Raw genomic sequence first — 18,023 nt, 5'->3', positions numbered from 1 at the left:
TCCGGTGTGGGATTGCAAAAACCATGTAGGAGCACACACACACACACACACACACACACACACACACACACACGCACAGTCATGACTATGTGCCGCATGCTTTTCTTTTTTTTTTTTCTTTTTCCTTTTTTTCCCTCCCAAGCAGAACACCGTGTACCGGATGAAAATGAATCTGCACGGATCAAAATGAGACCGGCCTAATTGACAGCGAGGCTTCGGTGCCGCGCCGACGGCGTGCGGCGTGCTGGGTCCGCTCAGCTGGAACCAAACGTCTCTGCACTCTAAAGAGACTATTAGAGGGAAGAATGCGCCAGATAGAGACGCTCGCTTCTGTTTCATTAGCTGCACACAGAGAGGCAGATTTGCGCACGCACTAAAGCAGGACCGCCGCTGATGTCGCCCCCTGTGGCCGAGCGTGTCCTATCTCATCGCCGACCGGCCGTGCACGCGACTCTCAGAGGTGAGCGAGGCTTGTTGGGAAAATTGACGGGAGTTTAGAAAGCAAAGAAGCGACGCCGCCTCTCCGATCGTCGCCCCCCCGCCCCCACCACCGTCCGAAGACGCGGAAGGAATCGCGTCGCTTGCTTGGATGTGCGTCTTTTTAATCAGGGTGAAATTGCCCTAAGGTTGATCCACGGTGCAAAGCTCCCTACTTTCCGTGTTGGGAGTTTCCTGCCGAAGGCTTTTCTTCCCTGCTAGAGCCATTTAGTGGCACAGCTGAATCCCTGTGCGGCACCCTCACACGCACATACTGTAGCTCTCGCAGCGACGTTTTAGCCTTAATGACATCATAACACAGGCCAGGGGGCTAGCTGCGGGTTTAGCTTGCTAAACGTCCGTCTGTGACGATGAATTGTATCCTCTTGCTTGTTTTTTTTTTTTTTTTTGATGAAGACACTGAAGCAAAAATTTTACTCCATGTCAGTGTCGCCGATTCCACTGGTTGCGTGTCTGTTTTTGCCTGCTGCTGCAAAAAAAAGCAAAAATGAAGCAGTTTTTCTATTTGCGCGAGATGCTGGAACACTGCGCGTGCAGTTTAGCATGACACTGGTCACATGGTGCAGGAAGTGACGAGGCACAGTAAATGAAAATGACAATTCTTTCCATATGTCACTATCTACCCTGGGTCCTCACTCGTACACACACAGTGCGAGTCGACTAAACGACTCAGGCAAGGCGCACCGAGTCGTGGTTCATTTTCAAGGGAAGATCCTGTGTCGTCGCTCGTTCACTCCCACTGGATTGGAGGCTCACTTAAGATGGCTGGATACCTTTAAAGGTCCACCTCCCCTCGGAACGACTGCGTCGCTGGAGTTTTTTTCTTTCATGTTATCTTTTTTCTGATTATTACTCATCCGTGAGCGCGAGAGGTTGAGGTCGAGAGCGAGAGTCTCGGGGAAGAGACGGAGGGACGCAAGCATGCAGCTTTGAGACGTTCCATCATCTCCCGAATTCCTGCAGCTCTCCTCCTCCTCCTCCTCCTCCCCTTAGATAGAGAGAGAGAGGGAGAGTCACGCTTACCATCCAGTGGAGAAGAGACGTCAAGAGGAGGATCCACACGGGGAGGGAGGGGAGAGAAAAAAAATCCTCCACAGCTCTCTCTCTCTCTCTCTCTCTATCACTCCCTCTCTCTCCCTCTCTCTCTCTCTCTCTCTCTCTCTCTCTCTCTCCATCACTCCCTCGCTCTCTCTCTCCCGCCGCCTCTCTTCGCACATCCTTCGGGCAGCGAGGAGCGCACGGAGGAAAATCCGGCCGGCCGCATTTCTACGCCGCCCGCTTATTTTTTTTTCCCGCGGTTTTTCCGAGGCTGTGACAAGTGCCGTGGGTGGAGCGCGAGGGAGGGGGGGAGAGAGCGGCGAGAGCCCAGCGCGAGCTCCGTCGGTGACATCGCTCCGCAGCAGCAGCAGCAGCAGCAGCAGCAGCAGAAGACGGAGGAGGAGGAGGAGAAGCAGACGAAGAGCCGTCGAGGATGCTTAACAACCTGACCGACACGGAGGAGGGGGACGGGGGAGCGCAGAGCCAGGGTGAGTGATGGGATGTGCACCTCACAGGCACACCTACGCACGCGCACGTGCACACACACACGCACGCACAGATGCACACACGCGCAGGCACACCGTGCATGTGCAAGTGCGTCGCAGCGCCGGGAGATTACGCTTCCCTTGAACGCCTCGCCGAGCGCAGGGGGCGCGTGCACGGCGCGTGCACGGCGCGCGCACGTCCCGTTCGTCGGACGGCTGGTTGGCGCGCTCGCCTCCTCTGCTGCTGCTGCTGCTGCTGCTGCTGCTGCTGCTGCTCTTACTGCAAAGGCAGCTGTGACAGGAATAGTAATCAAGCTCGCTCGCTCCGTACGACGTCCAGCTCGCTCACACTGACTGGTATCAAGCGTGTGCGCGCACACACACACACACACACACACACACACACACACACACACACACACACACACGAACACACACACACACACACACACGCATACACAAGCATGCATGCAAACACGCTCCCCTGTCCAATCCAACTTACTTACGTGCATGCTCGCATTGCATAGTGCTGGGTGCATCATTCTGCCTGCATGCAGCTCAGCTGCACCAGAGCTGCATTTTATTCCCCCCCCCCTTTTTTTTTGTGACATTAATACGGCCGTCACATATGGCGCTCTGTGGACAGGCTGTGTGGGTATGTACACACACTCACACTCGCACACAGGCCCACCATCGCCACCGTGGCCGCTAATCCCCCCCCCCCAAGCTGTCAAAAGCAGCCCTCCATCCTATCCCCCCGGGGCTCAGCCCCCCCCCATCCGTGGCTCTCTGCAGGGTCTCTGGAGAGAACCTGTAGGTCGCCGCCTGGTGCACAGCGGAGCTCCGAGTCCCTCTTACACCAACTGGTTACCACAGGGCGCACGCTCTGCCTGCCCCCCCACACACACACACAATGAGCCTGGTTGTGTTTTTTTTTGTTTTTTTTTTCCTCAAATAATTATTTTAGCGTCTGGAATGCAGTGAAACAAATATATGATTAAAAATAACAGGCAGCTTTGGTTGGGTCGCGATATACTTGCAGACGCTGGCTGCTTGGCACTGATTTTTCTTTCTTTTTTTTTTTCATTTCTTAAATCCTGCAGTCGCTGCAAAGCTTTTCATTTTCATTTGTTTTGGGGTTTTTTTTATGCCCCCCCTCCTGCCCCCACTCTCCTCCACTCCCCCCCGCTTCCCTAACTCGCCATCTTCCGTGTCCCTCATCCCAAATTTTGCAATGAGAACAAAAAAAAAAAAAACCCTCTTTGCCTGCGAGGGCTGTGCAGGGATTCGCTGGGGAGAAGCGTTGCAGATGAGAGAACAGTCGCTGTGCTGCCTCTCCTCCTACCTGTGAGGGCTTAATGATAAAAATAGACCAGCGCTGGAAACATGAATATTTAACTTAATGCGGGCATCTCTTCTTTCTTTTTTTTCGCCCTCTTTTTCTTTCATTTTTGGGCCGGTGCGTGCGGGGGGTGGGGGGGGGTGTTACACGCGCACAGGATTACAGTGGTGCGCGCTGGGAGCACGGACGGCCATTGTTAGCGACTGACCTTGCTGGGAAGTGTGGTGAACTGGAAGCGTTGTGGGGGGGTGGTGGGGGGGGGCAGGTTACCAAGCCGTGACTTAAAGCCGCGCAAAAGCACTCAGCTAATATCCTGACTTGAGTGTCGCTGTCTCCTCTGTCCTCCCTCCCCGCCCTGCCCTGTGCGCACGCACGCAGAATGGATCTTGGTACCCGGCACGCGTGTTCGCGCCGAGCCCGCGCTACTGTGCCAGAGGACGTGTGCGGTTGAGGCTCATCCCGCCTGCTGCTATATATAGACGTGTTTCTCTTTCATTTGTGGGCCTGTCCCTTCCTTTTTTTTTGTGTGCGTGTGTTCCAGTGCGATGCCGAGACATGACGCGCCGGGACCCTCGGACCGAGAGACATTAGCGTCCACTGTCACCAGCAGCAGCTTCATCTATTCTAGCACGCTGACGTCCTCGCTCTTCCCTTGTAGCTCTGCCATTGCAGACACGCACACACACACCTTTCATCCAAGTCCCGGCCCCGCTAGGCTAGCCGTGCAAACAGCCTGGGCGAGCCCGTTTAGTCATCAGCCACTACGGCTGCTATTACGCGGAGGGAAGCCTCAGACTGGAAGGGAGCAGTGAGAGTCAGTCAGTGTCGCTGTCCGCTCTGCCCCGGTGCTGAACGCGGCCTCCGCTCTCCCTCCTGCATCCTGCCCCGTACATGCCGCTGTCCGTGGTGCTGATTTATAGCCTTCATTACACAGCAGGGTTACAGCCTCAGAGAGAGGACAGCGCGTGTTACATGCAGCATTAGGGTGTGTTAAGAGGGGGCTTTTTTTTTTTTTTATTAAAGCACCACCACCCCACCCCCACCCCCCGCACACACACACACACACACACACACACACACACACACACACACACTTTTTTTCTTCTTTCCTCAGCTGTTCAAGGCAGATGGCTGCCCACCTTGGGTTGAGCTCTGCTCCAAGGTTCCTTCTTTCAGCGCCCCCTGTTGCAGATTGCCTGCCTATGGGTGTCACTAAATTAACAGTGACTGGCCGACACCACCCAACGAGTTTATTTTGTAACTGAACATGACATAAGAGAGTGTGTCACAACAACAACCTGGTTTAAATTTCTGTTACTCTGCCAATATTTTGTCTCTTGCTTATATTTATATATATATATATATATATTATATATTTTTCCTTTATAGAGCAACAGGATGTAAACTTGTTCACATGGCAATTGGTGGAAGGTAATGGAGGGTTGAAGGACGGAGGTTGTGGTGGGCGATGGGTACCTTCAAAGGTCATCTAGCTTCTTCCCGCAGCCTAAAGGCATGTCAACCACTGACTAATTGGCAGCTCTAAATTATCAATAGATGTTAGTGTGAGTGAGGATGAGTATGCGGTCCTGTAATAAACTCTCCACCAGTCCAGGGTGTCACCCTGCCTTGACCCCGAGACAACACGGATCTCCAGCATCCTGTGACCTGAGTGCAGAAGAAGCAGTGGTAGAAAAATGAATGGACGTGGATGAAATATCACAAGCATTATTGAAATTTGATGATTTTTTTTTTAAAGTCATAGTTGTTTAGTTGTTTCATTTGGTAATAATTACAAAAAAAGTTAGCAAACTTATACTTGCAAAAATGAACCATCATTGTGGCTGTGCGTCCGTGCACTCAGCTGGTCTGTTGTCCGTTTTCCCAGTCAGTGCTCTGAATGGAGTTGTTATGATGTTTTAGTTATGGCTGACTGCATAATACGGCAAAATGCTCCCCAGGCCCCTACGCCAATGGAGCCGGTTGCTGTGCGTGCTCAACGTCATTATTCTCTGTCTGTGCACGCTGCCACTTATCTACTGTGAGCAGAGAGAGGCGGCAGAAATGCGCTGTAAGTGAGAGAGATTGCTGCCTAACACACAAGCACGGCCACTTGTTACACAGAAAGGTATCTCTCTCTCTCTCTCTCTCTCTCTCTCGCTCTCTCTCTCTCTCTCTCTCTCTCTGTCTCTCTCTTTCTCCCTCTCTTTCTCTCTCTCTGTGGCGGCACACAAAAGATGTGTTTTTTTCCGTGGCTTAGCGCTAAAGCGTTCATCTCCGCATGAGTGGACAGACACATAGGCCTGTTTTAGCCCGCAGTGTGCCGCCGTGGAGGTTCAATACTTCATTGCCATGTCAACCAAGTTAATTGTGCAGAAGGACGAGGTGCACGCTGTAACTTTTTTTTTTTTTTTTTTTATATATATATAACCAAAGTTGCCTTTGTAAAAGAATGGGGGGCGGGGTGGGGACTCAACGTTGTGCCCAAATGCCCAAATCCAGTAAGAAGTCTCAATTCTTCCTTCACTGCTATTACTCGAGCATTACCTCTCACTGCCCGACATGTTTTCTTTACCTTCTCATCAATACCAGGCCGAGGGAATATCACCCCACTTGTGAGTCGCCGCTGTTACTCATTTGTTCTGCCCTCCTTGGTGCAAAGAGCTCCCGAAAACCAAACACTGATTAAAAATATGTGTATTATAATTGGATTTAATAACGGGCGGAATGAATGAAACATGGATACTGTGGCTTTTGTAATTATGGGGGCCAACTGAATTCTCCCCCCCCCCCCCCCAGTCTAATTAGAATGCAGTGAGCATAAGGAGTGTGGGGGGGGGGGGCACCCTGGTATGCATTGAGAGATGGGTATTCATTTGTTGGGTCGCCATTTGATAAGGAGTGAATAATGAAGGGCTAGGAGCTTTTACCGTCGGCGATGGGAGAAGCTCGTGGGATGGGTAGTCAATACATGTTGGACTTCACCACGTTCACAAAACCACCAGACGCTCAGCAAAACCCCTCCCTTCGTATTCATAACTGTTGGTGGCTGTTACGCAAATTCATCTAAAATACTGCAGAAGACGAAGTCACCGCCGGGCCATAAAATACAGTTGCATCAGGGGCCGTGAGGTATGAAAGATTTCAAATGGATGGACGGCCTTGCAGAGAAATAAATTGTTGGGTTTGTGGAGGAAGAAGAAGAGGTCAGCGGAAGTGCAGAGAGGGGATGAATCACGCCTGAAGAGGCTCGAGCAAGCTGGAACCTCGCCGTCAAACCCTCTTTGCTCGCGTCATTCATAAGAATAAATTAGAAATGTCGCTTCTTTGGACAGCTCTCTTTTATTCCACTCTCTTTGAAGCAGATACACAAATATGCGGCTGCTTAAAATTTCACTTCTTTCTGATTTGGGGTGCATTGGCACTGCCTTCTTTTATCAAGTGGCGGGCAAACGGTGAAAGGATCATGTAGGAGGAGTATGCTGCTGCTGATGCTGATGCTGCTGATGTCAGTAAAGCAACGCAAAGTAATAAGAAATCTGGGCGGAGAGAGATGATATAACTAGTTGGACTCAGACCTCACATTGGAGGCATAAACAGGAGCAGGCCGAAGTTCTGGACAGCCAGATGTGCTGGTTCCAGCTCAGTTGGCTGGCAACACATCCGAGCACCGTATCGTTAAGAAAGGCGGATAAGATGTTCTGTGGAAATGAAATGAAAAGAACTTCTAAAATGCAACATTGCGATCCAAATTTTAATTCAAGGGCGCTGGGTGATGATGGCATTAACGTCATCAACGTATCGTTTTACCCTTTCACACTGAATAAAAAGGCAGAAAGGTGTTTGCCAAATGCTTGTTAGCATCATATTTGCTTTTTTGGAGATGAGCTAAATGACATTTTATATTTTAACACTCTCCTCAACCAAATACTTGTTAGTATCCACAAATGCAGGTGCAGTGTGCAAATTCTAGCATGGGTGATGTCATTGATATTATCATACCTGATGCTGAAATGTACCTTTTTTGCTTTGAACAGATGCTAAATACAGGCTAGCCAGGGCTGATCACAACTCTAACCCTATAAACAAACCAAAAACAAAGGTACAACATGAGTATGTTAGCTAGCGGACTTTTTAGCTACATCACCAGTGTAGCGTCAGCTGAGTGTCCATCATTCCATGCTTAAATTTTGCTACCTCTTCAAGCGTGCAACTGTGCCATAGCATTTCCGCATACTTGAACACACTTTGCACTCTTATGCACTCAAAGTATTAAGTATTTAATGCAAAAGCATGCAGCTTTTATTTAAACCTATGTATGCGTAGCCCACTTTGAAAGGCACATTTTTAGAACTGAGCTACGAGCTGCTCCCCAGAGGGGCCGGAATCTCCCCCAGGTCATGTGCAGCACTAAGTAGCGCCATCATTTTTTAACCATTTATTTAAATATTTTACCAAAATGTTCAGCCTCAGTAATTGTTAACCATTTCCCACATGTTGTCGGTGATTGTTTTTCACCGTTCAGACCATTTCAAGCATCTCGAGCTCTAATTGGAATTACCTTTGAAGCAGTCATTTGCGCTCCAGGTTTTCGTGTCAACGGCATGACGAGTTGCCGCGCAGTCGCCGGCGACTGGGCGCGTTTGAAATTCATTCAAGCCATCTGCCTCCTCTGGTGTGTGACTGCGCACGCAGCAGATAGAGTAAATCAAAAGGATTCCGGCGGAGCCGACACTCGGCGTCCTCCGGCTACTCACTGACGAGGCCTCGGTCCTTGATGAGTCTCTCAATTTTCCTGCCCGTTCGACATTACCGTGAACCGACCTGTGCCAGGAGATACGACGGTAATGAAAAGCCAAATATTGATTTGCTCTCACTTATATTCCAGCCTGATTTGATTTAGTGGCTGTGCTGCACGTCCGGCCTCAGAAAACGTTGACACCCCGTCGCAGGGGCTCCTGGCACGGCGTTTACTTCTCTTCCAGAGACGAGTCTGCCGTCTCGCTAATAGGTTGTGTCGGTGGGAGCCAAAATAATGGCTTTGCACGGATTCATCGTGCTGCGGTGCCCTGGATGAAGAGAGGGGGGGGGGGGGGGGGTAGAGAGAGAGCAAAAAAAAAAAAAAATAACCAAGTAGGTAGATTTCCATGGTTACAGTCTGGGCTGCTGGAAACCTTCCATACGTTGGCTAAACATGAACCCGCACGCTGAGGTTACAGAAGCAACTCCAGCGCAAAATAGCGTCTCTCTCTGTCCTCACTCTGCAAGGGATTATAGCCTCACACAAAATCTCAGAGGCTTTTATTTTAATTCATTATTATTATTATTATTATTATTACACCTGCGTCTGACGTTATTCCCCTAGCTGGTTAAAACACTGAAGGGGGGGGCAACATGTAGCATTTTGCGCGGACAGGAAGTCACGTTTCTTGCCGTCCCAAATCACGTGTTGCCTCCCCCCCCCCACCTCCATCCCCTCCCCCAACCCCCATCCGCGCCATGCTACCCCCCCAACTCCCCGCGTCACTGTGCTCCCTTGCAGGAAGTTTGAACAATCCTCTGGGCTCCGTCTTTAATTGCCGCGGTAACCAGCCAGCCTTTTGCCTTTCATCTTAAGAGCGGCTGTTACGCGGCGGCGTGCGCTAGCGTCACGTGCGCGCTCGGCCCTGAGCATGTGTGCGTCGGCTGTGACTCTCCAACGGCACATGTTTGATCTCCGCTAATGTATGTGCATGCTAATATTGGCAAAACAAATAATAAAAAAAAGGGAACACGTCCAGACTGCTGGTTAGCGAGACTGAGGGGAAGCTTGTTAAGGCTTGTGTGTGGGGTTGTGCATGTTTGTGTGTGTGTGTGTGTGTGTGTGTGTGTGTGTGTGTGTGTTTGAGTGAGGGGTGGAGCGACATGAAGCTGTGGAAACCCCCCGTTGTTTGTGCGTACGTGGGAGGATCGGTCGTTATGCAGCGCGGCATTGTGGGACTGTGCTGTGTCTATACATTAGAAAGCAGCCTAATTGGTGGGAGCGCGCGGGCAGAGGGACTGCAAGACGGCCAGCGGTGGCGGCTCTTTGTCGGGACCAACAGGCTGATCTCGGCGGTGTCGGACAATAAAATGAAATGCGCACCTTCCTGTCTGGGTTTTGGGGCGGGGGACAGTGGGGGGTTCCACACCCCCGCAGTGAGTGGACACCAATTCTCGCCGCAAAAAGAACGACATTGGACACGCTAATGATATTGTCATAGTAAATGGAAATATATTCAAGCATTGTGTGTAAAAGTTGTGTTTTTGTATTTTTGCCGGCCTGATTTCACAGAGTTTCTGGCATGTGTAGTTCAAAGTAGAAGGGTTTCCCTGCAGATGTAACCAATACTCCTGTCAGCAGTGATATATTTATATATCATATATATATATATATATATACATATATAACATAAATGTAATTCGGCCCATTTGTAATGCTGCAATTGGTTCCGCAAATGTTACCTCTTGATGCAATTTTTATCGAAGCGGCCAGCAACTCCAGCTTGGCTGAGGTTCGGGGGACCTGAAGTGGCGTCCAATGAAATCAGAGCTCGCCGTGCGTTAGCCACAGTAATCAGAATTGATTGGGCTGTTCCCGCTGATGAAAATTGATACGTCGTGGACACGGTGCCTCTCGTTCGTCGCCGCGGCCTTGCCGTCCAGATGCCATTTTGCCCATAAAGGCCAATTATAATCCACCTATTCGCCTGAATGGCTGCATTAGAGCCCCACTGGTGCTTATGTCATTTTGGGCTCGGACGATGAAACGGTCTTTACCGGTAATAAAGTTGGAGGGTTTTTTTTCCCGTTTTTTTTTTTCGGTCTGCACCGATTTCCTGTTACTTTCCAACCATTAGTGCCCACAGAGTCATTAAGGATATTACTTTCTACTTCCATCCTCCTTCCTCCCTTTATTCTTTCTATCTTTCTTTAGAGGAAAATGGATTGGCTGGAGTTCTGTTGGGCCATATCGGAAGATTTTTTTCCCCCTTTGAATCGCCTTACCTCCCTCATCGGCCTCTTTGTCCTCATTTGATCATCAGCTGTTTTATAATAGAACCACAGCAATATACTGAGAAGTGCTTTGCTTTGTTGAACGAAGTCCAACAAAGCAAAGGGAACAAACTAACGTCCGTGTTGCAGGAACTCCTCCTGTCTGTAAATGAAGGGCAGGGATCTGTTTTAGTGCATGCCGCCCCACTGTGAAGAATCTTGGACATGTTCACATGGGTTTCTTGCTTGTATCAATGAAGACCAATGGGAAAGACCAAGACGATGAGGAGGAGTTTGCCTCCAAGCGGCCCACAGAAAAATCGCCCCCCCCCTCTCCGCCTCCCATCTGCATGTCGCACTGCAGCATCGCAGCAGAGTGACGTGGAGTGCAAACAAGCAATTGAAGTCAAATAAACTGGCTGATTATCTACAAACACCCCCCCCTTTACCCTGTTTGCCCTCGAAATGACAGATAAATGTACAGGGACATTATTGAATTAGGGCCAATGTGAGAGCAACACTATAATTTGGCCAATTTCAACGGCGGGCCATCGTTGGAGCTGTTGGAGAAAAACAGCCATTCACTGCAAATGGTTGCCACTTTGCCTCTGTTCTCCATCCTGGAGCCGAGTCTGCAACAGCGCTCGCTAGACAAATTGATTCCTCACCACCAGCTAAGTAAATTTCTTACTTCATTTGCCACAACAGATAAATGAAGTAGAACCAAAACTTGTGCACAAATTCTTTTTTTTTTCTCGTTTGTTTGTTGTTGTTTTTCTTTGAACTGCTGCTTTTGGCTAACGGACTGTTTCGCAAATTAACTCCGACCACCAAAATACGATTTAAGCGCGTTTAAAAATTTACCCGGCTAATAACAGCCCACATTCATATTTTAGATGCAACTCCGGACCTTTTACATAATTTTATCCCCATGAACCGTAAAAAGCTATCATCCCCTCGCCCGCAAAAACCAGCGCCACTCCACTCCACTCCCGGCGTATTTGACTTTTCAGCACCTCTGCTTAAATATCACCCCGGCTAAGTGGACGTATGGATGTGGGGTATATCCGCTGAATCAAATATTTATGCGCGTAGGTATGATTTTCAAGCACTGCTCCCCAGAGTGCACTGTCGCCTCTGGCAGCGCTCGTCGCTTAGCTTGTAGCGCGACAACCTCTCGCTACCTCTCGCCGCTTCTTCCCTCCATCCCCTCCTCCCGCTCGATGACAAGCCTGTTGACAAGTCTGTATGACTCTCAACCAGCCAGTGGGCCAGACGACTGTCTGGAACTGATATGTCTGTATGAATTGTGTTTTCTCTTCTTTCTTTTTTTTTGTTTACTGCATCCTTAACTAATGGAAATGTGCCCCCTGGCAGTCAGGCCCCTCAAGTTGATCAAGTTGACTGGAGAGCTTACAGGACGCTGCTTCATTGTTTGTCGCATTTATTGTTTTTTTTTTGGGGGGGAACTGCATTCTCGCATTGACATCATCGATGGGTTTTATTTTGGAAAACCTTTGCTTTGCTTTGGGTTTAAGAGTTGTTTTTTTTCAGAACTGGGCAATGGAATGCATAGGAGGTAACAGAGAAGCCTCCCTCCGCTCCTGGTTTGCACCGCTCCATGTTCCCATCTCAGCTCAGGTCCCTCGAGATGCAGCTTTTTCAGCGTTTGCCTTCAAATCCATCTAAAATTGATTCCGTTTTTCTTCTCCACCCAACGTGTTCGTACTGCAGACTCTCCAAGGTTGGGATCCCAACTCCCTGTGTCTTTGTGCTTTCCCCGTGAATGCATTTATTCTGGTCTCTGGTTTCATGGTCTTTATGGTTTTTATTATTCAATAATGTATCTCCAGAGTTCTGCTCCAGGACATAAAAGCCCCCTCCCCTGTCTTCCTAAAATAGAAAGCCTTATGCTATCTAATTTGCCTTATAATTCATGATCCATCCGATTTTTCATATATTTTATGAATGCTTTTGGAACAGAAAGCCGTCCCGCTGGCACCTCACACTTCACACTCTTCACTTTTTTTTCCCTCCATTTCTCAAGAGCTGTCATTTCACATCTCTGCCCCAAAGATTTACAGTCCATTTACTCCCTGTTTCCCGTCGCTCTTGAAGAAAGAGGTTTTTTTTATTTTTTGTATTTTTTTTGCATATGTGCCTCCGTCTGTTGGCGCAGGAATCGTCCGTGACCTCCATCCAGTAATCCCCGGACCTCGACTTGCACTCGGCTCATCTCCTCTGCATGTGCTAGCTATCGTCTTCCTCCTTTCCCGGCCTGTCATCCTCACCCCTGGATGACTGGATTATTAAAGCCAACACGTCCTAATCCCCTCATCCTCCTGCTTCGCGGCTGCCCAGCAGATTGGTCATTGGACCCCTACTTTCTTTTTTTTTTTTTTTTTTTCTTTGCCAAAACACAACCAAGGATCTTGGCATGGCAGCATTTTACCACCACAGTTGGGTTTAGCATGCAGACCTGACTTTTGCTGCGATGATGTTGTTCTTTTGATTGGACGGATGTTTGATGAAATTATTTTCAATGACGTTATCCTTTGATTTGTTGCATTATGCAACCAAATAATCTGGCCTACAAGTCTAATGATCTTATTATTTCTTCTTTCTGCACTTAATGCAGATATTCTCTTTATTATATAACAATGGCCTCATTGAAAGTGCTAATTAATATTTTCTCGTAACAGCTCCTTAGACTTTACCCAGTCCGTCCTTGCTGGTATGGTAATGATGACATCTTGGGTTTCCTGGTGACACATTTTGATTGGCTTTCTGTCTTTTCATCCAAAATGGATGGCACAGAAGCAAGCACAACTCTCACTGATTTTCACCCGTGCGAGAGGTGCTTTAATAATAAACTCCGATTGACTAAAATAACTGAACTCTGTGCGTGTCTTGGCAGGAGCGCCGGCTGTCCCCAGACTCCATCTTGACGGAGCCACGTCTCAGATGTGGCTTCGAGCCCACTTGGTCTGAAATGATGCTGCTTGTCTCACATTTACTTGATGTTGTTATCATTAACGGCGCACGGAGTTGGGGAATGGGGTAGGGGGACCTCTTTCAGGTAGGCACAATATGCTGCGGAAAAAGAAACAGAGAGGCTCATGGGATGTCGGGGTGGGGGGGGGAGCTCTGCATAGGAACATCAAAGGATTCCTGAGCAGATGTCTCCAAACAAGATGGCTGCCAGGTCAGCTCAGTCAATTACCTCGGTAATAAGAGCCGCTTGATGTTCATGCGCCCTGCTCAGGTCCCTAAACTGCTTTGTGCTTTTTAACACACCGGCCAGTTGTTTCCCCTCCTGATCTGTGAACCTGTCCCTGTGCTTGTTTTTTTTTTAAAAAAAAAGAAAGAAAGAAAAAAGACAGACGGACTGAATATTTGGTTTGATCATACAGAGCAGCAGAGATGAATATTTATCGCAAGAGGCTGGTAAATTAATGACTACCCCCTGCTTCCTCTTTTCAGAGAGACGGATGAAGAAAATCTTTTTTCTTTTTTTTCAACTTTTTTTCTTTTTCTAAGCCCGTGGCTTTGTTTTGTTTTGCCTCCTCTGTCAGCTGTCATCCTCTGTTCCAGAGGAGGAAGCACCAGGGAATAATCATCTTGTGTTTGGTATGTTTGGAGCCCGAAGGCCTGACACGAGTGATGGTGCTTCGGTGGCTAAACCACGTGTGACTGAATGAGGACATGGGATTTGGGGTTTCTATCCTAAAGAGAGTGGGGGGGGGGGCTATACGTCGACGCTGCGGCGGCGCCGGGGTGACGGCCGCAGTTGGTCGAACGCTCGCCTGCTCTGCGGACCATTACTGCGGCATCGGTGCCTGCCGCTGCTCCTCTTAAATGTGGACACAGATGGCGTCCAGCGAAATGTTATGCAAACATCTCCGCAGCCTCCAGGGTTGCTAAATCTAAATGTTTGACTTGGGGAGTGCCCCCCCCCCCACCCCCCCCCACACACACACACACACACACACACACAAACCCCTCTCACCTCCTCACTCAAGCCTCATTTACTCATTCTGCACATATGCAACCGTGGTCTCTGTTCGCTAGTTTTTATGGGTTGTTTTTGTTTTGTTTTCTCCCCCTTTTAGGTTTTCGTACTGCCGTTCCACTGCTGGCTGAACCTTATTATGAAGCCAGCGGCAGGTACCTCTGCTGCTGCAGTGAATTTATCACCGCCGCCGCGGCCAACCAACAGACTTCCTGCCTCCCCTATTCAACAATGCGGGCACTCGCCTCCAGAAATGATATAGGCAGCAGCGGCATTGTCTCATGCATACAAATGGGGAGGTTAGCATGTGATCCATCCGGAAATGAATTGCTCTCTCAGGCTTTGGCAGCGAGGAGAAGAGAGAGAGAGAGCGAGAGAGAGAGAGAGAGAGAGAAAAAGCTCACAGCGGGATTAAAGCACTTCACCCCCCACCCCCTCCCGTCCTGCCATTATTCCCGAGTCAATGTGAAATGACACAGTCAGATGGACGGCACCCCTGACATGTTAGCCGCTCGCCGAGAACATAAGGAAGCCGCTCGGTTGGTCAGCCGGCAGCTCCGCTCGCCGCTTCCTGCAGGAGAGAGAGAGAGAGAGAGAGACGGAGAAAGGGACCGCATAGAACTCCAGCCTTTTTTTCCACGGCTGCATGGCCAGTTGCTATGGCAACATGACTTTGCATTCCTTCTCACCTGCAGCTTGTGATCAATTCCTCACAGCTTGTCCCGAAATGCCACGCCACTGCGGCTGACGTGACGCCGACTGTTTAACCCAAGTTCGCCGCTACGGCGACAAGGTTTTTTTTTTTCTTTTCTTTTTTTTTTTCAACCACACCCATCGAAAATAAAGATTCACGGGGTCCAGTAAGTCTCAGCCCGCAGTGCACGTCACGTCTCCGCAATCACGCAGAATGACGGTACGGGATCATCACAGGGCACTGCGTTATCCGAAGAGGTTGGACGTGAACGGTTCTGTGCAAACCACGCCCCTTTATAGCAGATTTTTTTTTTTTTTTTTTTTTTTTTTTTTTGAACTGCGGCAAGGTGCCAAAGCCCCACGCCATTTGAATCCCATTTTCCTGGATCAGTATAGTACTAATTAGCCATTTTTAATCAGCCAAAAGCCAAAGGAGGAGCCGTGCGTGGGGTCTTGCATAATGGGTGTATAGATGGATAGTGACAGTCAGTCCTGCGTGAGGAAACCAGGCGTGCAGGGAATGAAGCCTGAGCCGGGGGCACTGAGGCGTGAGAGCTGCGCCCTCTCACGTAAAAGTGCCTTTCTACCCTAATGATGCCCGCTCAGAGTTCCCTTCATGTAAATATGACTCACGTTTTTGCGTCCCTCCACCGGGAGGCACCTATAGGCGCACGGCTACACACAGTGGGAAGCCCTCTGTCACGTGTTGTGCCTTCGAAAGTCCCCTTTTCTTGGACGAGCGTGCCAGCAAACGAGGTCCACCCTCCTCTGCTTCTTTCCGTAGGAAACAATGTTAATTAAGTCAGGTCATCCTCACCGCGCTTCCACGGCTGCCACATTGTGCACTCACCGCAGCCTATCCCCGGGCTGTGTCCGCCAATTTCCCCGTGAACGTGAATCATCGGGATATACTATGAATGGAATAGAAAATAGTTCCTGTGACTTTAATATGAAGGTTGTTGTTTACAGTTATCTTAAGAAACGATCTGCTGAAGTAAATCCATATCTTTGAAGCAAGCGATCAATCCCTACGCAACTGAGGAACCATATTCGGTCACTTTCAAGAGATTTTCTTGGTTGTTGTTCGATGAAGAGTCAATATTAGTTCTTTCTCGTACACAGAGTGGCATTTTATTGTTTGTTTTTTTAACTGCATCACATGCTTAATATTTCGACAGAAAGGGTCAAAGATTGACCATGATTAATGTCTGAACATTTACAAGGAAATAAATGAACGTACAGCTTTGTTTTTGAATCGTTTTATAACAGTGGCTCTCTTAATTCCCTCTTAACTATAGACAAAAAAAAAAAAAAAAAAAAGCCTTTAAATGCCATAGAAGATTGTCACCGTTTTTGGTGGTTAGACAGTGACATCGAGAAAAGCGGAGCTTCGTTACTCGGGATTAATGCACGTGGTATCACAAGGTGGCAGTAATCTGCTAGCTCATTAGCGCAACATCTGGAGCGGCTCGTTCTATCTTAGCACTCTGAAAATGGAGGGAAACAGGGGATAATCCAATCTGGACTGTCGCTGGAGGGCTGGCTTTGTTTCAGCATGCACACACACACACACACACACACACAAGTACAGTCAGACGTGAGTGGGAAAAAAAAAAAACATTAGCATGTAAAGCTTCATGGTTTGCTCTGTAGGTGAACAGTTCCACTTTGTAGAAGTCTGTTGCGGTCAAGGGCAACTTGCATAGATGGTTGGTGTGGCAAGTTCTGGTAGCATATAAGCTTATGTGCTACAGAAGAGCTAACCTCCGAGCTAGGCTGCTGCAATGAATATTTTGACTGATAGCATGGTTACAATGTTGCTGTTTTGAGACAAGTTGGAATGCCAAGTCATGGCATTTGAAGGAAACCACTCAAACAGCATTGAGCCATGTTTGTTGATTTTACACCTAACTCCTTGTCTTTGGTAGACTTCCTCCAAGTGAAATGCTTTTCCTCCATGGCACTAAAGAACAGTGTATTACACAATATCACCAGAGCTTCCAATTAACATAAGGGCAAGTAGTAAGTAGGTGAAATTTCCATTTTCAGTGTACCATCCCTTTAAGTCACTAAAAATATCCCACCAATTATGCCACACTGTGTTTTGCATTGTTTTAATAGGTTATTCATGAGCTCCCTCTGGGTTTTAGCTAATGTTTTTGTCAAAACAGCATGCATATAGTCCCTGTACGTCTGCAGAGAACAGAGCCTTCCTGTTTTTCTCCTCTTAATGAACTCTTTCCTCGTTGTGATGCTGGTTTGATCCCACTGTGGGGTATCTTGAACTCAGAGGAAAAAAAAACAGACCACGTTTGGAAGCCAGCTTCTGAATCAAAATATTTCTTGCCCACAGCAACACAACAGTCCGTGTCAGAAAGTGACTGCAGCATGAGCCTCGACTACTGGACTGGTGACGGTTAATCGGCTCAACTGTGACTGACAGGGCAATCAAAAATAAGACCGCAAACCTTTATTTAGTTTGACAAGACCGACGTTGACAGAACTTGATTAGCTGTTGGTTGCAAAAGGGTAGTACGTTTCTGGTTTCTGTTCTCAAATGAACATTTTTGAAATCCAAATAAATGCCATGCAATTAATGGAAGAAAAAAAAAAAAGGCAGAATGCTGATTGAATATCAATGAGTAAATTTCAATGGTTTGCCCTGAGTGAAAATATGAAACCGTGACCACATTTTTATCTTTCTTTCCAATTCTAAAATGTATTACTTGTATTGTAATTATGCTCCGCTGTTGTCGGAACCACTTTGGTTCGCACTCATTTGGCAAAATGTTCTTTTATATTTAACATTAAAACGATAAACAAGGGGGGACCAAACCACAACATGAAATACCCACAATAGAATGAATCTGTTAGAAGAAGGTGCTGTAACTGGTCATCTAAAAAAAAAGTCCTATACTAATACTCTAATACTGAAGCATCC

At 48.2% G+C, this 18,023-nt stretch overlaps 1 protein-coding gene across 5 annotated transcripts in view; it reads left to right on the top strand.

Moving 5' to 3' along the window:
• Positions 1-18,023, top strand: part of slc12a5a (solute carrier family 12 member 5a) — a 127,994-nt gene that overhangs the window by 43,758 nt on the left and 66,213 nt on the right. The window contains exon 1 of one of the 5 annotated variants that reach the window (XM_076025026.1): positions 1,653-2,024. The exons of the other annotated variants lie outside the window; for them this stretch is intronic. Within the exon in view, the coding sequence (XP_075881141.1) occupies positions 1,970-2,024 (55 nt within the window). The 5' untranslated portion in view covers positions 1,653-1,969. Of the gene's footprint in view, positions 1-1,652; positions 2,025-18,023 lie in introns of those variants that run through there. 5 annotated transcript variants of the gene reach the window in all.

Source organism: Nelusetta ayraudi, unplaced genomic scaffold (assembly GCF_046127955.1).
Source record: "Nelusetta ayraudi isolate G7.1 ecotype Tasmania unplaced genomic scaffold, CSIRO-AGI_Nayr_v1 ptg000017l, whole genome shotgun sequence".
Lineage (NCBI taxonomy): Eukaryota > Metazoa > Chordata > Actinopteri > Tetraodontiformes > Monacanthidae > Nelusetta > Nelusetta ayraudi.
The sequence above is the reverse complement of the archived record's forward strand: the minus strand, read 5'-3'. Positions and strand labels throughout refer to the sequence as shown.